Genomic DNA, 22,111 nt, shown 5'->3' with positions numbered 1-22,111 from the left:
AGACTAGCCTGGTCAACACGGTGAAACCTCGTCTCTGCTAAAAATGCAAAAATTAGCCAGGCATGGTGGCGCACACCTGTAGTCCCAGCTACTCAGGAGGCTGAGGCACGAGAATCACTTGAACCCAGGAGGCAGAGATTACAGTGAGCCAAGATTGTGCCACTGCACTGCAGCCTGGTTGACAGGGCAAGACTGTCTCAAAAACAAGAAAAAAACAACAACAAAAGGCCGGGCTCCATGCCTGTAATCCCAGCACTTTGGGAGGCCGAGGCGGGCGGATCACCTGAGCTCAGGAGTTTCAGACCAGCCTGGCCAACGTGGTGAAACCTCATCTCTACTAAAAACACAAAAACTTAGCTCGGCGTGGTGGCAGGTACCTGTAATCCCAGCTACTCGGAAGGCTGAGGCAGTGGAATCACTTGAACCCAGGAGGCAGAGGTTGCAGTGAGCCGGTATCGTGCCACTGCACTCCAGCCTGGGTGACAAGAGCGAAACTCTGTCTCAAATAAATAAATAAATAAACTACATGGTACAGACCCAAGTTGTCTCAGTGGCTCCAGCTTGGCCCATTCTAGATCAGCCTTCAGCTAGTCATCGATCCCCAGGCGGATCAGCAGAACCACCTAACCAACCACCCAGGCCTGTGGGTAATAAGCACTAGTGTCATTTTGGGGATTGTTTCTTACACAGCATTACTGTGGTGATAAATAATTCATACAGAACCCAAGTGGCTTTATTTGCCTAGAAACCTAGAAGGGGTAGAAAGAAGAGGACTTTGGCTTTGTTTCCACTGTCCTGCTGGTCTCTCTGCCTCTCCCCACATCTCAAACGGCCCTAGAGTTCAAGTTCTCTCAGAAGCTCCATGCAAGAATGGGCTGGCAGTAGGGACTGTGTGCCCACATTGGGCAAGGCACTGGGAACCCCATGGTAGACACAACACACAGAAACCTCCAAGAGTTCACAGTCTAGTGAAGAAAAGAGACAATAAACTGGCAATTACAATGCAGTGTGATAAACACCAAGATAAGGCCTCAGAGAAAGGGCTCCTTAGTCCAACTAGGACAAATGTCAGGAAACATTTCCCCCAGGAAGCCAAACTGAGATCTGATGGACAAGTAGAATCTGCCAAGGAAAGGTGAGGATGGGTTCCCAGGCAAACGGAACATGTTCAAAAGCCCAGATCAGCGGCCGCAGAGTGTTAGAAATACAAATGATCAAACCTCACCCCAAAACACCCAAATCAGAAACTGTGGGAGAGCAGCAGCCCTTTTTGTTTTATTTATTTATTTTGAACAAATCAGCAATTGTTTAACTTTTTTTTTTTAAAGAGATGGGGGGTGGGGTGCGTCTCACTCTGTTGTCCTAGACACTCTTGAACTCCTGACTTCAAGCAATCCTCCCACCTCAGCCTCCCAAAGTGCTGGGATTACAGGAGTGATCCACTACACCTGGTCCAGCATCTGTGGTTTAACAAGCCCTCCAGGTGATTCTGACGACCACTCAAGACTGACAGGTGTCCGGGTGTGGTGGCTCAGGCCTATAATCCCGGGGCTTTGGGAGGCTGAGGTGGGAGGATCACTTGAATCCAGGAGACTGAAGCTGCAGTGAGCCACGATTGTGACACTGCACTCCAGCCTGGGCAACAGAGAGATACCCTGTCTCTTTTATGTTTGTTTAATGTAAATAATTTTTTTTTGGCCGGGCGCGGTGGCTCAAGCCTGTAATCCCAGCACTTTGGGAGGCCGAGACGGGCGGATCACGAGGTCAGGAGATCGAGACCATCCTGGCTAACACGGTGAAACCCCGTCTCTACTAAAAATACAAAAACTAGCCGGGCGAGGTGGCGGGCGCCTGTGGTCCCAGCTACTCGGGAGGCTGAGGCAGGAGAATGGCGTAAACCCAGGAGGCGGAGCTTGCAGTGAGCTGAGATCTGGCCACTGCACTCCAGTCCGGGCGACAGAGCGAGACTCCGCCTCAAAAAAAAAAATAAAAAATAAAAAAAAATAAAAAAATAATAAAAATAATTTTTTTTTTCTTTTTTAGAGATGGGGCGGGGGGTGGGGGGGCGGGTCTCACTATGTTGCCCAGGCTGGTCTTGAACTCCTGAACTCAAGCATTCCACTCGGACCCACTTCGGGCTCCCAAAGTGCTGGGATTACAGGCGTGAGCCACCACTTCCAACCGACTCTGTCTCATAAAAAAAGACTGACAGGTGCTAACAGGCATTAGACTGTCACTAGGTAACAAGAAGCAAATGCAACCCATTTTGCTGAGAAGTTTCACAATTGTCCAGCCCCCTCCACAATCAAGACCCAAATACAAAGAGGCTGCAAGAATAGGAAGACGGGCAGAACCTGTTGGGGTGATAAAAATGATGAATTAGTGGTGATGGCCATGTAACCGTGGAATACACTAAAATCCCCTGAGTCGTACACTTTAAAAGGGTGAATTTTGTGGCATGTAAATTGTATCTGAATACAGCTGTTATAGAAAAAATAAACTGCCACCTGCCCCTGGCAATCCTTCCCGTTTAAGTGAAAGAGTAATCATTATCTGTATTTGGCCTCTTGTCTGGTTAGAAGGGCTCCCTTTGAGAGATCTGAAGCCAGCCTGGACCCCAAGAAGTTCTGATTCTCTCACCATTTTGGCCACACCATTCCCAAAAGACTTTTGAGCCAAGTCAGGATGGAGAAAAAAAAACAAATTTTAAAAACTAAGCCACTTGCTGAAAGGTGGAGAATGTCATCTAATGATAGAGATTCCAAAACAGCAAGAAATGCTTCTGAACAATCACTTTAAAAAGCAGGTGAGGGCCGGGGGCGATGGCTCACACCTGTAATCCCAGCGCTTTGGGAGGCCGAGGCAGGTGGATCATTTGAGGTCAGGAGTTCGAGACCAGCCTAGCCAACATGGTGAAACCTCATCACTACTAAAAACACAAATATTAGCTGAATGGCTGAGTGCGGTGGCTCCCGCCTATAATCCCAGCACTTTGGGAGGCCGAGGCGGCAGATCACCTGAGGTCAGGAGCTCAAGACCAGCCTGGCTAATATGGTGAAACCCAGTTTCTACTAAAAATACAAAAAATTAGCCAGGCGTGGTGGCACATGCCTGTAATCCCACCTACTCGGGAGGCTGAGGCCGGAGAATCGCTTGTACCAGGGAGGCGGTGGTTGCAGTGAGCCAAGATCACCCCACTGCATTCCAGCCTGGGTAACAGAACAAGACTCTGTCTCAAAAAAAAAAAAAAAAAAAAAAAAAAGAGCAGGTAAGAATTCTTTTTATGTCTTCATTTATTTTTTGAGATGAAGTCTCACTCTGTTGCCCAGGTTGGAGTGCAATGGCTCAATCTCGGCTTACTGCAACCTCTGCCTTCCGGGTTCAAGCAATTCTCCCACCTCAGTCTCCTGAGTAGCTGGGATTACAGGTACCCGCCATCATGCCCCGCTAATTTTTTGAATTTTTGTAGAGATGGGTTTCACCATGTTAGCCAGGCCGGTCTTGAACTCTTGACCTCAGGTAATCCGCCCGCCTCAGCCTCCCAAAGTGCTGGGATTACAGGCGGGAGCCACGGCACCCGGCCAAGAATTCTTTTTAAATTATTAGGACTGGCCGGGTGCGGTGGCTCAAGCCTGTAATCCCAGCACTTTGGGAGGCCGAGACGGGCGGATCACGAGGTCAGGAGATCGAGACCATCCTGGCTAACACGGTGAAACCCCGTCTCTACTAAAAATACAAAAAAACTAGCCGGGCGAGGTGGCGGGCGCCTGTAGTCCCAACTACTTGGGAGGCTGAGGCAGGAGAATGGCATAAACCTGGGAGGCGGAGCTTGCAGTGAGCTGAGATCCGGCCACTGCACTCCAGCCTGGGCGACAGAGCGAGACTCCATCTCAAAAAAAAAAAAACAAACAAACAAACAGAAAAAAAAATTATTAGGACTGAGAACTCAAATTTTCCAGTGGCAACCCCCACGATAGAAAGGAAGATGAACTTTAGAGTTACAGATGCAACATGAGACCTGCAGACCTGCCCCTTGCCTAACTCCTTGGCAAGGAAATACAGGAACAGGGGCTTGGAAAAAAGCCCTGGTGAAACTTTAGTCTTGGAACTTCAGCTAACATTGTCTTCTCCTCCAACGCATAGAATGACATGATCACAAAAGAAACCATTCACTTCTCCTGGCTTGGCTTACTCCATTCTTTTTTAAACCACTGTATCTGAAGGTGCCTTTGGAGATCATCTAGTCCAGATCTGTGGCTGTCCTATGGGCTGGGTTGAAGATGAGTTTGAGTCCTGGCTCAGTGGAAAAGAACACAGTCATCGATTAGTGATGTCTGACATAGACATGGAAGGGGTAGTTCTTGCCTGGCAATCCTATACCTCCTCACTTTACCATTGAAAAAACTGAGATTTAGGAAGATTAAATTATTCACTTCAAGTCCCAAGCAAATCACGGGGAGATGTGGGATTGTCACTCAGGTCACTTTACTCTGGTCTCCAGATAGGATGCAATGATAAAATATAGTAACAATTTTAGAGATCATTCATACGGTGTCCAGAGGGTCCTTCTTGCCCCCAACCTTAAATGCATAATAGGGAACAGAAGAGGGAGTAATATAAACTCCCTGATGCTGCCCATGTATTATTATTTACAGAGTAAGAGTTATACCCAAACATTTATTTATTTCTTTTAAGCAATTTTTCCCAAGAATAACCTAGGATTTACAATCCAAGGTAGCTAGTGGATGCATATAAGTTGTCTGGCGTTGAATGTCAGGAGAAGGACAATTCCCCCCCACCCCAAACAACTCCCAACTTAAAAAACACACACACAACAAAAATACACCAAGCTCAGGAAGCCCCCTGGCACCATACACAAAGGTGAAGCAGGTCTGGGCATCAAAATAGCTGGGCAAAGGCCCAACATGGTGGCTCACATCCGTAATCCTAACACTTCGGGAGGCGGAGACAGGAGGATCGCCTGAGTCCAGGAGCTTAAGACCAGCCTGGGCTCAAGCAATTATAGAGACCCTATCTCTACAACAAAATTTTATAAATTAGCTAGGCGTGGTGGCGCATGCCTGTAGTCCCAGCTACTTGTAGGCTAAGGTGGGAGGATCACTGCAGTGATTGCGCCACTGCACTCCAGCCTGGGCAACAGAGAGCCTGGCTCGAAAAAAATAGCTGGCCATAGCAGTGGAGATAGGTTCCCCATGGGGCGGGCGGCAGTCAGCCTGAATGCCAGGTCATTCCAGCAGGATGACTTAATCCCAGGGTTCTTCTGTCTTCCCAGGTTCCTGGTGTTCATCTTGCAGGAAACAGTGCCAACAGCTGGGGAGATGGGAATACTTGATGACCACCTTTCACGTCCAGAGATGACCAACTGGGAACTGTCCTTCTCCCCTGCCACACACACCCCAGCACAGTGATTACTCAGCCAAATTCCTGGAGGGCCAGCAGGTAACACCCATGACTGAAGGTGGGGGGGCAAATATTACAACAGGGAGAGGTGGAACAAATTTGGGCTCACGTGCCCTAGATAAAAGGATGACCACTGCCCAGTTCCAACTGGGAAGGCAGGCCCCATGTTGTCAGACCTTCAGATTTTTCCAGATAAACTGGAAACCTAGAGATGTTATTGTTTTTAAACGGTTGGTTTAAAAAAAAAAAGCAAAATAAAATTGTAGGAGCCTAACAATTAGGAACTTTTGGTACTTGCTGCTAGGAAGCTCCAGCATAATTTACAACTCATCTCCAGAAACGTGCAAGAGGAGACCAGTTGGGTGGAGCAGACCCGGGAACACAAAAAGTAGGGCTCTGCCTGCATCCTGGCAAACTTCACCACCTCCTGGCTCCACCTCCTCTCCCTGCACCCCAGCCACCTCCCAGCTTGTCACACTCCCAGCACACAGTAGGCATGCACAGTAGGCATGCTGGTGAATTAAATTCATATATATATATATATTTCAATCTTTTTACATTCTACATATTTTTGTAAGCACCCCCCAATTCTTTTTTCGTAGCAAAGCAGACCATAGATGAAGCATTTCAGACCTTTTGTCAATCATGTCAAGTGTGAGGGGAAGTCTTTTGTAAGTCTGCCAAGTATTTCAAAATAAAAAGTTTTTCCAAAAGTAAAGTCGGAAGACCCCGCTTTGAAGGCGCTGGTCAGCACAGGAAGACTTGCAAAGGTGTGTAGGGAGGTCCACCGGCTACAGGTGTAAGGCGAGTTCAACCTCGGGCAGAGGGAGGAGAAAAGTAAAGTGGGAGTCTCGAGTTTGAGCACCAGCGTATCAGGTATTGATAAAACCAGAAAGCGAATTTACATCCGACGCTTAAAAAAAAAAATCATTTTGCCGGCACACGTGCCTCTTTATTTTCCCCTGCACCTCGGCTCGGGTCCTCTGCAGCCTCACCAGCTGCCCACCCCAGGAGGCCAGGGGTATCTCGCCCCGCACCGGGGCCCGGGAAAATTCCTTCCTGCAAAGACAGCCGAGCTGCAAGCAGGAAACCAAGACCCTCCTGGGGCGGCTTCTAGGCTGCGGCCACCACCGATCCAAGCGGAGTCGGAGGGAATTCGGTCCCTCGCTGTCCCCTCCCCACCGCTGACTGGGAAAACTCAACTTTTCCCTCCAGATCGCGGCCCCTTACCTACGGCGACCCAGGCGGCCAGGAGCGCCCCGAGGCAGACGAGGACGCGGGGCTCTGGCGCACCGCCGCCTGCGGCCATCTCGCCCCAGATCCCGGCTCAGGAAATGCAGGCTCAGGCTGGGCTGGACGTGTGCGCCCCAGGACACCGGGGCCCGGGGGACCAAGGGCTCCTCTCAGGTCCTCGGAACGGCAGAGTGGCCCCACTTTCTCAGCCCCCAGGAAGGATGCTTGGCTGAGCCGGGTGTCCGCGGCCGGGAGCGGCGCTCGGCTGCAGGCTCGGGTCCCGGCTCCCGAGCGCCCTGGCCGGCGAGGGAGGGCGCACCCCGCCCCCTGCGCCTGCCTGCCCACTCCCGCCGGCGGAAAACAACAGGAGCGGGCTCCCTCCCGCCTCCCAGCCAGGCGGGAGCCCAACTTCCTCTACCTTGGCCGGGGAGGAGGGCTTTCTGCCGAGGGCGCGCCGAGCCGGGTCCTGCCGGGCCAGGGGCGGAGCACGGAGGCTGGGCCCTCCCCGAGTCCACTCTGCCCGGGACAGCAGTACGGAGTGGCGGGGACAGCGGGCGGGACGGAGCCCTGCAGCTGCCGCAGGACGCACCCCCCGCCACTGCCCCGAGCTGCAGAACACGGAGGAGGCGGTTGCCAAGCTGCAGAACGCAGGACCCCCCCCCCCCGGCAGTCCCCGCTGAGGGTCTCGAGGGATTCCCGTCTGTGTCCCTGGGCGCGGGGCGGGCGCCAAGGCCTCCATCGCTTCCTTTCTCTACCCTTTGCAAAAGAGAGCCGGAGAAAGATGATCCCCTGACCTTCAGCCAAAGCAGCCACGAGACTCCGGTTCTCCAGTGAACTGGCTGGGACCACACAGTGAGAGCGAGCGCCAAGGAGTCCCCAGGATCTGTTTCTCAAGAGTTTTGTTTTTGCTTTTCCCCTTTTCGTTCTCCCATCCCCTACCCAGTCAGATTCCCAAGCTAAGCTCCTCTCTTCCTTGCCATGCCCTCATCCCATTCTGTCCTGGGGGAAATGCGGCTTTGATATCCTCAGGAAGAGCCATCCATAAAACAGCCCTAGGAGAAACTTCCTGTTTAAAATAATAATAACATGGCCGGGCATGGTGGCTCACGCCTGTAATCCCAGCACTTTGGGAGGCCCAGGTGGGCGGATCACGAGGTCAGGAGTTCAAGACCAGCCTGGCCAACATGGTGGAACCCGGTCTCTACTAAAAATAAAAAAATTAGCTGGGCATGATGGCTGGCGCCTGCAATCCCAACTACTGGGTAGGCTGAGGCATGAGAATCTCTTGAACCCGACAGGCAGAGGTTGCAGTGAGCCGAGATCCTGCCATTGCACTCCAGCCTAGGTGACTGAGCGAGACTCGTCTCAAAATAAATATTAAAATTAAAATAATAAAATCATTCTTTCTGTTGTCCAACGGCCCCCTTATTGAAATGCTTCTTCCATGAGGAAATCCTCTTGAAACCACTTAAAAAAAAAAAAAAGTGTTTCTCCTGGTGAACTGTGCCATGAAGCTGAACAGTTCTGCCTTTTTTACTTTTTTTTTTTTTTTTTTTTTTTTTTTGAGACAGGGTCTCACTCCAATTGCCCAGGTTGGAGTGCAGTGGCACAACCATACCTCGCTGCAGCCTCAAACTACCAGTCTCAAGTGATCCTCCCACCTCAGCCTCCCGAGTAGCTGGGACTACAGGTGTGCACCACCACGCCCAGCTGATTTTTATATTTTTAGTAAAGACAGCGTTTTGCTCTGTTACCCAGGCTGGTCTTGAGCTCCTGACCTCAAGTGATCCACCCGCCTTGGCTTGCCAAAGTGTTGGGATTACAGGTGTGAGCCACTGCGCCCAGCCCTTTTTTATTCTTTGCTCAAATATTTTAAAATAACTGTTCATTGGCTGGGCATGGTGGCTCACGCCTGTAATCCCAGCACTTTGGGAGGCCAAGGCAGGCGGATCACCTGAGGTAAGGAGTTCGAGACTAGCCTGGCCGACATGGTGAAACACCGTCTCTACTAAAAATACAAAAATTAGCCAGGTGTGGTGGCAAGCACCTGTAATCCCAGCTACTCAGGAGGCTGAGGCAGGAGAATCGCTTGAACCCAGGAAGCGGGGGTTGCAGTGAGCCAAGATTGTGCCACTGCACTCCAGCCTCGGGGAGAAGAGTGAGACTTACTCTCAAAAATAAATAAAAAAAATAAAATAAAATAAAATAACTGTTCATCAGATTCTTGATAGGATTTTTTTTTTTTTTTTTTGAGACAGAGTCTCCCTGTATCACCCAGGCTGAAGTGCAGTGGTACAGTCATACCTCACTGCAGCCTCGACCTCCTAGGGTTAAGTCGATCCTCCCAGAGTGCTGGAATTACAGGCATGAGCCACTGCACTCAGCTTGGTTCTTGCTTTTCATGTTTGACCTTGCGGCAGATCCTATACTTACCAGACCTGTTTCCTATGTCCTCAGTACCTGCCAGCTAGTTGCCATTCTAACATACATTTGTTGAGTAAACAAATGAGTTAATTGGTTTTGATACTGTAGTTCCTCAGCTTTTCTGGCAAACACCTTACATCCTCACCTCAACAAGCTATAAACAAAATCAGTAACTGGGCCAGGCAAGGTGGCTCATGCCTGTAATCCCAGCACTCAGGAAGGCCAAGGTGGGCGGATCCCTTGAGGTCAGGAGTTCGAGAGCAGCCTAGCCAACATAGTGAACCTCCATCTCTACTAAAAATGAAAAATTAGCTGGGCGTGGTGGCGCACGTAATCCCAGCTCATAATCCCAGCTACTTGAAAGCCTGAGGCAGGAGGGTTGCTGGAACCCGGGAGACGGAGGTTGTAGTGAGCTGAGATTGTGCCACTGCACTCCAGCCTGGATAACACAGAGAGACCCTGCTCTAAATAAATAAATAAATATTTTTAATTAAAAAAATAAAACCAATAACTGGCCAGTTTTCAGCAGAGGGCCTGGAATTCTCCATGGTCTCATGGTGGATTGCACAGGCCAGCCTTCCTGACATAGCGGCCAAGTCGACTCATAGTTCTAATCTCACTGGACCCTCCCTGCAACCCTTGGACCTAAGGTGCAGTGCCACACACCATCCGGTTTTATTTATTTATTTATTTATTTTTGAGATGGAGTCTTGCTCTGTCCCCCAGGCTGGAGTGCAGTAGCATGATTCCAGCTCACTGCAACCTCCGCCTCCCGGGTTCAAGCTATTCTGCTGCTTCCGCCTACCAAGTAGCTGGGATTACAGGCTAACTCCACCACACCTGGATAATTTTTGTATTTTTAGTCGAGATGGGGTTTCACCATGTTGGCCAGATTGGTCTTGAACTCCTGACCTCAAGTGATCCGCCTGCCTCAGCCTCCCAAAGTGCTGGGATTACAGGTGTGAGCCACCGCACCTGGCCAGCCATCCGGTTTTATAAGTGACAAACCTACAGCTCTGCGAGGTTAGCTCCGAGTCACACAGCTGGCTGGTGGTAAAGCCACCGACTGACTGACTGACTGCAACTCCAGCCCCACAAAGTTGCAACCTTGTCACATGTGCAAAGGCTGCCAGGGCTAAGGGGACATGCATCTGAATGTTCTGTGTGTCACTGGATGATCAGACACCAGCCTTCACCTGAGCAGAGCTGGCCTGGAAAGCACCACCCTCTTTGTTTTGACTGCAGGGTCTCAGGCCAGCCCTGAGTCAGAAGCTGTGTAAGGAGCTGCCCTGATGTCCACTTGCATTTCAGGCCACTCTGGACAAAGTACCCTGCCTAGAACAACGTTCAGTGAGTTGGGAGTTTGGCATGGGGTCCCCAGCAATGTAGGGTCCTTTTAAAGCATAAGTTTCCCTATCAGCAAAATAGACCTAATATTTATCACATGGGATGTTGTAAAGATAAACTAGGTTGGGTTTTGAGGCCTAGGCTGGAAGACTTCTTGAGGCCAAGAGCTTAAGACCACCATGGGGCAACACAGCAAGACCCCCATGTCTACAAAAAAAAAAAATTTTTTTTTAATTAGCCAGGGCCAGATGCTGTAGCTCACACCCATAATCTCCGCACTTTGGGAGGCTGAGTCTGGAGGATCACTTGAGCCCAGGAGTTCAAGATCACCCTAAGCAACATAGTGAAACCTTGTCTCTACAGATTTTTTAAAATTAGCCGGGCATAGTGGCACGCCTATAGTCCTAGCTACTCAGGAGGCTGAGGTGGGAGGATTGCTTGAACCTAGGAGGTGGAGGCTGTAGTAAACTTTGATCATGCCACTGTACTCCAGCCTGAGCAACACAGCAAGACCTGTCTCTGAGAAAATAATAACAAAAATAATTAGGATAAACTGGATTGACTTGTATGAAGAGAGTCAACAAAAATCTTTATAGACTTAAGGCATGGTTTTGGAGCCTGTCATTTGATATGCCACTGATCCCACAGTCCTGTCGGGACCATGGGGCTCAAACACTTCTCTGTTCAGGGTGCTACATGTAGTTTTTTTTTTTTTTTTTTTCCAGGGTGCTACATGTAGCTTTTTTTTTTTTCCTTTTAGATGGGTTTTCCCCTGTCACCCAAGCTGGAGTGCAGTGGTATGAACAGAGCTCACTGCACCTGCCTCCTGGGCCCAAATGATCTTCCCACTTCAGCCCCCAGAGAAGCTGGGACTACAGGCACAGCCACCACACATGGATAACTTTTTTGTATTTGTATTATTTATTTATTTTATTATTTTATTTTTATTTTTTTGGAGACAGAGTCTCACTCTGTCTCCCAGCCTGGAGTACAGTGGCACAATCTCGGTTCACTGCAACCTCCACCTCCCAGGTTCAAGCAATTCTCCTGCCACAGCCTCTGGAGTAGCTGAGACTACAGGCACGTGCCACCACACACAGGTAATTTTTGTATTTTTTGTTTGTTTGTTTGTTTAGTAGAGATGGGACTACAGGCACACATTACTACCTCAGTTAATTATTTTTTGTAGTGATGTGGTAGGGGGGGTCTCACTATGTTGCCCAGGCTGGTCTGAAATTCCTGGGCTCAAGCAACCCTCTTGCCTTGGCTTCCCAAAGTGCTGGGATTATAGGGCTGAGCCACTGCACCCAGCCAATGAAGTATCTCCAGTCTCTGTTTTCTAAATGTGTCTCTCATTATTCTTTCACTTTACAGTTTTCTTCTGCATTAAAACTTTTTTTTTTTTTTTTTTTACGGAGTCTCACTCTGTTGCCGAGGCTGGGGTGCAGTGGTGAAATCTCAGCTTACTGCAACCTCTGCCTCCCGGGTTCAAGCAATTCTGCCTCAGCCTCCCAAGTACCTGGGACTGCAGGCGCCTACCACCATGCCCGGCTAATTTTTATATTTTTAGTACAGACAGGGTTTCACTATGTTGGCCAGGCTGGTCTTGAACCCCTGACCTCCTGATCCACCTGCCTCAGCCTCCCAAAGTGCTGGGATTACAGGTGTGAGCCACCATGCCTGGCCCTAAAACAATTTTTAATTGTGGTAACATTAACATAACATAAAATCTATCATCTAAATGATTTTTTTTTTTTGAGACTGAATCTCGCTCTGTCACTCAGGTTGCAGTGCAATGGCGTGATCTCGGATCACTGCAACCTCCGCCTCCCAGGTTCAACGATTCTCCCTGTCTCAGCCTCCCAAGTAGCTGGGATGACAGGCGCACCCCGCCGCACCACAGCCGGTTAATTTTTGTATTTTTAGTAGAGATGGGGTTTTGTCGTGTTAGCCAGACTGGTCTCGAACTCCTGACCTCAGGTGATCCACCCACCTCAGCCTCCGAAAATGCTGGGATTACCGGTGGGAGCCACTGCTTCCAGCCAAGCCCACTTCTTAAAGAGGAGGAGAACAAAGAATTGGTGGGAAAATGTATGTCTGTAAAAGAATTAATGTAGGCTGGGCACATTGGCTAATGCCTGTAATCTCAGCACTTCAGGAAACTGAGCCAGTCATCAGGAGTTCAAAACCAGCCTGGGCAACACGACTAAACCCTGTCTCTACTTAAAAAAAAAAAAGGGCCAGATGCGGTGGCTCACGCCTGTAATCCCAGCACTTTGGGAGGCCAAGGTAGGTGGATCATGAGGTCAGGAGTTCAAGACCAGCCTGACCAACATAGTAAAACCCTGTCTCTACTAAAGATACAAAAATTAGCGGGGCACAGTGGCATGTGCCTGTAGTCCCAGCTACTCGGGAGGCTGAGGCAGGAGAATTACTTGAACCCAGGAGGCAGAGGTTGCAGTGAGCCGAGATCATGCCACTGCACTCCAGGCTGGGCGACACAGTGAGACTCCATCTCAAAAAAATCAATAGGCCAGGTGCAGTGGCTCACGCCTGTAATCCCAGCCCTTTGGGAGGCCAAAGTGGGCAGATCACCTGGGTCAGGAGTTCGACAACCGGCCTGGCCAACATGGTGAAACCCCATCTCTACTAAGAGTACACAAATTAGCCAGGCATGGTAGCGGGCACCTGTAATCCCAGTTACTCAGGAGGCTGAGGCAGGAGAATAGCTTGAACCCAGGAAGGAGAGGTTGCAGTGAGCCAAGATTGCGCCACTGCACTCCAGCCTGGCGACAAGAGCAAGACTCCGCCTCAAAAAATAAATAAATATTTTTTTATTAGATGATTACTTCTGTGTCCTGTCTAAGAAACTTTTGCCCACCTGCAGGTCATAGAGATATGCTCCTGTGTTTTTCTAAAATTTGTATGGCTTAAGTTTTTTTTTTTTTTTTTTTTTTTTGAGACAGATTAGTCTGTTGCCAGGCTGGAGTGCAGTGCACGATTTTGGCTCACTACAACCTCCACCTTCTGGGTTCAAGCAATTCTCCTGCCTCAGCTTCCCGAGTAGCTGGGACTACAGGCACATGCCACTACGCCCAGCTAATTTTTGTATTTTTAGTAGAGACGGGGTTTCACCATGTTGGCCAGGATGGTCTTGATCTCTTGACCTCGTGATCCACCTACCTTGACCTCCCAAAGTGCTGGGATTACAGGCGCGAGCCACTGCACCGGACCATATGGCTTAAGTTTTATCATTAGGTAGGTAATCCTATACAAAAAAAAATTTTTTTTTGAGATGGAGTTTCATTCTTGTTGCCCAGGCTGGAGTGTGGTAGTGCAATCTCAGCTCCCTGCAACCTCCACCTCCTGGGTTCAAGTGATTCTCCTGCCTCAGCCTGCTGAGTAGCTGGGATTACAGGCATGTGCCACCACCCCCGGCTTTTTTTTTTTTTTTTTTTTGAGAAGGAGTCTTTCTCTGTCACCCAGGCTGGAGTGCAATGGCGTGATCTCGGCTCACTGCAACCTCTGCCTCCTAGGTTCAAGTGATTTTCCTGCCTCAGCCTCCCAAGTAGCTGGGATTACAGGCCCCCACCACCATGCACAGCTAATTTTTGTATTTTTAGTAGAGATGGGGTTTCACCGTGTTGGCCAGGCTGGTCTCGAACTCCTGACCCCAGGTGATCCACCCGCCTCGGCCTCCCAAAGTGCTAGGATTACAGGCGTGAACCACCACACCTGGCCTAATTTTGTATTTTTAATAGAGGTGGGGTTTCACCATGTTGGTCAGGCTAGTCTCAAACTCTTGAACTCAGGTGATCCACCTGCCTCGGTGTCCCAAAGTGCTGGGATTACAGTCATGAGCCACCGCACCCGGCCAAATTATTTTTTGTGTACGGTGTTATGATCTGAATATTTGTGTCCTCTCAAAACTCATATGTTGAAATTCAAATCCCCAAGTTAATGGTATTAGTTAGAGGGGCCTTTGGAAGGCGATAAGGTTATGAGTGTGGAACCCTCATGAATGGGATTAGTACCTTTATAAAAGTCACCCAAAGGAGCTTGTTCACTTCTTCCACCATGTGAAGACACAGCGAAAAGACAGCCACCTGTGAACCAGAGAGTGGACCCCCACCAGATACCAAGTTTGCCAGTGCCTTGATCGTGGACTTCCCAGCCTCCGGACCTGTAAGAAATACATTTATGTTGTTCATAAGCCAATAAATAAATAGATTATTAAAAAATTTAAAAATTAGCCAGGCATAGTGGTGCATGCTTGTAGCCCTGACTACTCTGGAAGCTGAATCAGGAGGCTCACTTGAGCCCACAAGTTCAAGGCTTCAGTGAGCCATGATCATACTACCACACTCCAGCCTAGGCAATAGAGTGAGACTCTGTCTCAAAAGACAAAAAACAGTAAGTGAAGCAAACAAACAAACAAACAAATCCAAGCAATTTATAGTGAAATTCTCCTTGAAAGAAAGCCTTTTGGCTGGGTGCAGTGGCTCACACCTGTAATCCCAGCACTTTGGGAGACCAAGGCGGGAGGATCACCTGAGGTACAGGAGTGTGAAACCAGCCTGGCCAACATGATGAAATGCTGTCTCGACTAAAAATACAAAAAAATTAGCTGGGCGTGGTGGCGGGTGCCTGTAATCCCAGCTACTCGGGAGGGTGAGGCAGGAGAATCGCTTGAACCTGAGAGGCGGAGGTTGCAGTGAGCCAAGAATGTGCCATTGCACTCCAGCCTGGGTGACAAGAGTGAAACTCTGTCTCAAAAAGAAAAAGAAAAAAAAAAAAGAGAGAGAAAGAAACCCTTTTGCCCACCCCAGACCCCTAGTCTTCTTCCCCATGGACGAGCTGTCTCACCAACTTCTGTAGACTACAGTCTTTACTGGTTACCTAATATGCCCCCGTCAGAATATTATACAGCCATTAACACTTGGGTTTTCCCTTTTTTTTTTTTTTTAGAGAGAGATGGGGTCTCACTCTGTTGCCTAGGCTGGAGTGCCATGGCACACTTATCAAACTTCTGGGCTCAAATGATCTTCCCACGTCAGCCTCCTGAGTAGCTGAGACTACAGACCGTCATCACAATGCCTGGCCAATTTTTTAAATTTGTAGGCCGGGCGCGGTGGCTCAAGCCTGTAATCCCAGCACTTTGGGAGGCCGAGACGGGCGGATCACGAGGTCAGGAGATCGAGACCATCCTGGCTAACATGATGAAACCCCGTCTCTACTAAAAAATACAAAAAACTATCCCGGCGACGTGGCAGGCGCCTGTAGTCCCAGCTGCTTGGGAGGCTGAGGCAGGAGAATGGCATAAACCCAGGAGGCGGAGCTTGCAGTGAGCTGAGACCCGGCCACTGCACTCCAGCCTGGGCGGCAGAGCAAGACTCCGTCTCAAAAAAAAAAAAAAAAAAAAAAATTTGTAGAGATGGAGTCTCAGTATGTTGCCCAGGCTGCTCTCAAACTCCTAGGTCAAGCAGTAATCCTACCTCAGCCTCCCAAACTGTTGGGATTACAGGGATGAGACACTGCGCCTGGCAACTTGTATTTTTAAAGTTTATATAAGAATAAAGATCCCTCTATTGTGATTATTCAGATCTGGAACATTCAGTAAGTTTTTTTGATAGCAGCTTTATTTTTATTTTGAGACAGAGTCTTGCTTCGTAGCCCAGGCTGGAGTGCAGTGGCTCTATCTTGGCTTACTGCAACCTCCGCTTCCCAGGTTCAAGTGATTCTCCTGCCTCAGCCTCTCGAGTAGCTGGGATTACAGGTGCCCAACACCATACCTGGCTAATTTTTGTATTTTTTTAATTAGAGACAGGGTTTCACCATATAGGCCAGGCTGGTCTTGAACTCCTGACCTCAGGTGATCAACCTGCCCTGGCCTCCCAAATTGCTGGGATTACAGGGATGAGCCATCACCCCCCACTGATAACAGCTTTATTGAGATATAATTCATACCACAGAATTATCTCAAAGTGTACAATTCAATGGCTTTTAGTATAGTCACAAGGTTGTACAACCATTACTACCATCAATTTTAGATTTTCATCACTCCAAAAAGACACCCCACACCCTTTAGCTATCACCTTGCTATGGTTTGAATGTGTCCTCCAAAATTCATGTGTTGGAAACTCAGTCCCTCTATCCTCAAGAATGGATTAATGTTGCCATTGTGGGAGTGGTTTTGTCATAAAAGCAAGCAGCCTCTGGCTCTCTTGCTTTTGTCCCCTTGCCATGTGATGTCCTCTGCGATGTTATGATACGTCAAGAAGCATACCTCACCAGATGCTTGTTCCATGCTCTTGGACTTCTCCATCTCCAGAACCATGAGCTAAATATACTTTTTTTCTTTATAAATTACCCTACCCAGTCTGTGGTATATATGCAACAGAAAACGGACTAAGACACATTCCCAATTTCCTTACCCCCTCCAACCCCCCAGCAATCATCAATCTACTTTCTGTCTCTATGGTTTTGCCTATTCCAGACATTTCATATTAACAGAAGCAAGCAATATATGTTGTGACTGGCTTCTTTCACTTAGCACAATGTTCTCAAGGTTCATCTACATTGTAGCTTGTATCAGTACTTCATTTCATTTTACGGCCAAATTAGATTCCATTGTATGGAGATGTTGGTAGCAGTGAATCCATATGGGTCTGCGGCAACCTGAATCCTCGCCTCCTCAGAAGAGAGAATTCAACCAAGGGGCATAAGGCAGAGTGAGAAACTAAGGCAAGTTTCACAGCAGGAGTGAAAGTTTATTAAAAAGTTTTAGAGCAGGAATGCAAGGAAATAAAGTACACTTGGAAGAGGGCCAGTAGGGAACTTGAGAGATTCAAGTGTGTGGTTTGACCTTTGACTTGGGGTTTTATATGTTGGCCGTCTGCATGTACAATGGCCTGCCAGCGCTTGGGAGGGGCTGCCTTTGAATGTTTACCGAAGCGATATGCGTGCTCCCTTGAGGTGTTCTTCCCTTATCAGTTGAGTGTTCCTAGAGAAAGGTCATGTACCAGTTAAACTCCACCATTTTCCCTTTTCATGCACATGCTTAAGCCCACTCACCCAGCTCCTGAGATCTTACTGGGAAGTTGCTGACCACCAGTTTCTGGCATTTCTAACTATTGGGAGACTGTTTTTCCCTGGTATCGGCTGCAACCAATGATTATTTTAGAGAGACAGTTTAACAACTGCCTGACCATCTCCTGACGGGGCGGAGGGGCCTCTCCTTCCCTGCTTAGGTCTGACTACCTACTGCAACAGAGATACTACCTTTTTTTATATCCATTCATCTGTTGATTGATATTCAATTAATATTTAAGCCATGAAGTGACTCAGAACCTGGGGCACCTCTTTCCTAAAGTCCTCCCTTCCCTACCCATCATTCCACCTCTAGAAAGACATTGATTTTTGCTTCCCTTGCTTGCCTTCCTTTACTGTGAACAGATTGACACTTTAAAAAGCCTACCTCTCTTTATTTACAGTGGGTTTTCTGGCCGGACGCGGCGGCTCAGGCCTGTAATCCCAGCACATTGGGAGGCTGAGGCAGGCAGATCACTTGAGCTCAGGAGTTCGACAGCAGCCTGGGCAACATGGTGAATCTCCATATCTACCAAAAATACAAAAAAACTAGCCGGGCATGGTGGGGTGCGCCTGTGGTCCCAGCTACTCAGGAGGCTGAGGTGGGAGGACTGTTTGAGCCTGGGGGATGAAGGTCGTAGTGAGCAGAGATGGCGTGATGGCACTCCAGGCTGAGTGACAGAGCGACACCCTGTCTCAAAAAAATAAAAAATAAAAAAGATAGGCCGGGTGCGGTGGCTCAAGCCTGTAATCCCAGCACTTTGGGAGGCCAAGACGGGCGGATCACGAGGTCAGGAGATCGAGACCATCCTGGCTAACACGGTGAAACCCCGTCTCTACTAAAAAATACAAAAAAACTAGCCGGGCGAGGTGGCGGGCGCCTGTAGTCCCAGCTACTCGGGAGGCTAAGGCAGGAGAATGGCGTAAACCCGGGAGGCGGAGCTTGCAGTGAGCTGAGATCCGGCCACTGCACTCCAGCCTGGGCGACAGAGCGAGACTCCGTCTCAAAAAAAAAAAAAAAAAAAAAATGCTGCCCTGGGTTATAGCATTCCCTACAGTAGTGATTTTTTTGTTTGTTTGTTTGTTTTTTTTTGTTGAGAAGAAATCTCACTCTGTCTCCGAGGCTGGAGTGCAGTGGCGCGATCTCGGCTCACTGATACCTCTGCCTCCTGGATTGAAGCGATTCTCCCCTGCCTCAGCCTCCCAAGTAGCTGGGATTACAGGCACCCACCACCATGCCTGGCTAATTTTTGTATTTTTAGTAGAGACGGGGTTACACCATGTTGGCCAGGCTGGTCTTGAACTCCTGACCTCAGGTGATCCACCTGCCTCAGACTCCCAAAGTGCTGGGATTACAGGCATAAACCACCATGCCTGGCCAGTAGTTGTTCTTAAACTTGGGTAGGGGGGTGGGGACATTAAGAACTTTGTGATAAGGCCGGGCGCGGTGGCTCAAGCCTGTAATCCCAGCACTTTGGGAGGCCGAGACGGGTGGATCACGAGGTCAGGAGATCAAGACCATCCTGGCTAACACGGTGAAACCCCGTCTCTACTAAAAAATACAAAAAACTAGCCGGGCGTGGTGGCGGGCGCCTGTAGTCCCAGCTACTCTGGAGGCTAAGGCAGGAGAATGGTGTAAACCCGGGAGGCGGAGCTTGCAGTGAGCTGAGATCCGGCCACTGCACTCCAGCCCGGGCGACAGAGTGAGACTCCGTCTCAAAAAAAACAAAAAAAAAAACAAAAACAAAAAAAACAACTTTGTGATAAGCCTGGGCAACATGGTTAGACCCATCTTTACAACGAATAAAAAAATTAGCTGGGTGTGGTGATGCTTTCCTGTGGTCCCAGCTGTTCAGGAGGCTGAGATGGGAGGATCACTTGAGCCCAGAAATTCGAGGCTGCAGTGAGCTATAATTGCACCACTGCCCTCTAGCTGGGCAACAGAGCGAGACCATCTCTGCTGGACAAGATGTCAGAGCCCGGCATTGGCAAGTGGTGGGCTCGCAGGTCGTAGGTTAGTAAAAAGAATTTACTGATGTCAGTATAGGTTTGAAAAAGAAAAAAATTTATTAGAAAGAACACTGCATAAAAGTGCAGCGGGGCTCCTCAGCACGAGAGGACTGAGTGCCCTGCGGTGAATTTTCCTTCCAGGTATTTATGGACCTAAAAGCGGGAGCTTAAGGGTAATTTGGACCACATTAGCTGTGCAGGTCACGATACATGATTACACTTGTAGACATTTTGATCCCTTAATGTCAGCCAGGGTTTGCACAATGAGTTTTGATATGCATGCATTTCAGAGATGTATAGGAATTCTAGTTACAGGCCAGGCACGGTGGCTCATGCCTGTAATCACAGCACTTTGGGAGGCTGAGGTGGGCAGATCACTTGAGGTCAGCAGACCAGCCTGGCCAACATGGTGAAACACTGTCTCTACTAAGAATATAAAAATTAGCTGGGCATGTGGTGCACGCCTGTATTCCCAGCTACCTGGGAGGCCGAGGCAGGAGAATTGCTTGAACCCAGGAGATGGAGGTTGCAGTGAGCCAAGATCGTGACCTGAGATCAGGTCCTGAACTGAGGTCAGGAGTTCACTGGATTGTCACTCTAGCCTAGGTGACAGAGAGAGAGGCTCTCACTCAGAAAAAAAAAAAGAAAGAAAGAAAGAAAGAAAAGAAAAGAAATGAAATTCTGGTTACAAATTTTTTGAGGAAAGAAGCCTGGAACCAGATGCCAGCTTTAGATTAAAAAATAAATAAAAAGAAAATAAATAGGAAGAAAGAAAGAACGGAAGAACGATCAACTCAACAAAAGGCAGACTAATTGGAGAAAAGGCATGTAGATTTATTAACGTGAACAAGCGGGGAAACTACAGAGGAATTACCCACAACTCAAGGGAATTTGGAACACTAAATATCATTTTGAGATGACAGAAAGACAGGGATTTCCATCCTGGCAAAATGGGTTACTGGAGGGAAAAACGAAATTTAGGGGGAAATAAAGGATTACTAGGGAAATGAATGGGTCAGGAACTAGAAGAGAAATTAACTTGTAAATAGATGTCTTTGAAATGTGAATGAGCCTGACATTATCTTGTGAAAGGATCTGTTCAGGTGTGGTTACCTTCTGGGTCTTCCTTCCTGCAACAGATAAAGAGATAACAGGGAGGGAAAGAAAGGACAATTGTTTCTAATTGGGGGTGTCTGGATTTTAGGTAGATAAAGGAACTTCCTGTGCTTTTGGAGGGGAGGGAAAATCAGAGAGATCCTTCTTCAGTTCAGTGTATCCAAGCCTCCGTTTCTGAGCCCCAACAAAACAAAAAAGCCAATCCTGCTGGTCTAAACTGGAATTCTAAAATGGGTGGGTCTGGCCCAGGAAGTGGGAAAAAAAATAGTAATAATAACTCACTTACAAACTGGAATCACCAGGTGGCGCTCTCGGCCCTCAACAGAACCTGGGTTCCACAGCCAAGGTCATCTCAAAGATAATAGTTGGCTCAAGCTTCATGGAACTCCAAAAATTTCAGAGATTATTGGTTCAACCAATAGCCTTCACCTTCCAAGCGAGGAAAAGTGTCCCAGAGTTGTTAAACAGATTGCTTAAGGTCACAGCTCATGGACAAAGGCAGGGTTCTCCCGCTTGTCTAATCCTGATATTTCTAAAATGTATCACATATAGCTCCCTGACCCTTTCAACAGAGCACAGTATGCACAATGCAATATTTTCTTGTGATAAATCAAAGAATGGACTTTTGTGTATGAACACCGGTGTCTGTGCTGTGCTATCTGTGGGAACCAGATAGATTAGAGGACCTTTATCCCACACACAAAATGACCCTGGACTGTTTCTTTGTTCCAACAGCTACCTACATTTTTGTTAATTCCTCCAAGGGGTGAGGCACTGTGCATAGGTTTTGGTCCTCCTATTTGTCAGGTTTGTTTATGTATCTCTGTGTCTTTAGGAAGAGATATTTTTCCCTTCTCTGAACTTTAGTTTATGGCAGTCAATAAAAGTTGCCAGCAGGAAGGAGATAATCAATAATTGGTAATTATTATTATTATTATTATTTTTTTTTTTTTTTGAGACGGAGTCTCGCTCTGTCGCCCAGGCTGGAGTGCAGTGGCCGGATCTCAGCTCACTGCAAGCTCCGCCTCCCGGGTTTACGCCATTCTCCTGCCTTAGCCTCCCGAGTAGCGGGGACTATAGGCGCCCGCCACCTCGCCCGGCTAATTTTTTGTATTTTTTAGTAGAGACGGGGTTTCACCAGGTTAGCCAGGATGGTCTCGATCTCCTGACCTCGTGATCCGCCCGTCTCGGCCTCCCAAAGTGCTGGGATTACAGGCTTGAGCCACCGCGCCCGGCCAATAATTGGTAATTATTAATATAAATACACTTCTTGACATGTTAGCAGCCAACAAACATGAAAAAATGCTCAACATCATTAATCATCAGAGAAATGTAAATCAAAACTGCAATAAGGCTGGCTGGCTCACACCTGTAATCCTGGCACTTTGGGAGGCTGGGGTGGGAGGAAGGTTTGAGGCCAGGAATTTGAGAACATCCTGGGCAACATAGTGAGACCCCCATTTTGACAAAA

The 22,111-nt window shown here is 48.3% G+C and overlaps 1 protein-coding gene across 1 annotated transcript in view; it reads right to left on the bottom strand.

Annotated features, from left to right (window-relative positions):
• VSIG10 (V-set and immunoglobulin domain containing 10) overlaps positions 1 to 7,064 on the bottom strand; it is a 47,487-nt gene extending 40,423 nt beyond the window's left edge. The window contains exon 1 of the mRNA XM_010368265.2: positions 6,652 to 7,064. Coding sequence (XP_010366567.2) covers positions 6,652 to 6,730 — 79 coding nt within the window. The 5' untranslated portion in view covers positions 6,731 to 7,064. The remainder of the gene's footprint in view (positions 1 to 6,651) is intronic.
• Between the last annotated feature and the right edge of the window lie 15,047 nt (positions 7,065 to 22,111).

The sequence above is a fragment of the Rhinopithecus roxellana genome, chromosome 10 (assembly GCF_007565055.1).
Source record: "Rhinopithecus roxellana isolate Shanxi Qingling chromosome 10, ASM756505v1, whole genome shotgun sequence".
NCBI classification, from domain to species: domain Eukaryota; kingdom Metazoa; phylum Chordata; class Mammalia; order Primates; family Cercopithecidae; genus Rhinopithecus; species Rhinopithecus roxellana.
Note: the sequence above shows the minus strand (reverse complement) of the source record. Positions and strands in the feature narration are given on the sequence as shown.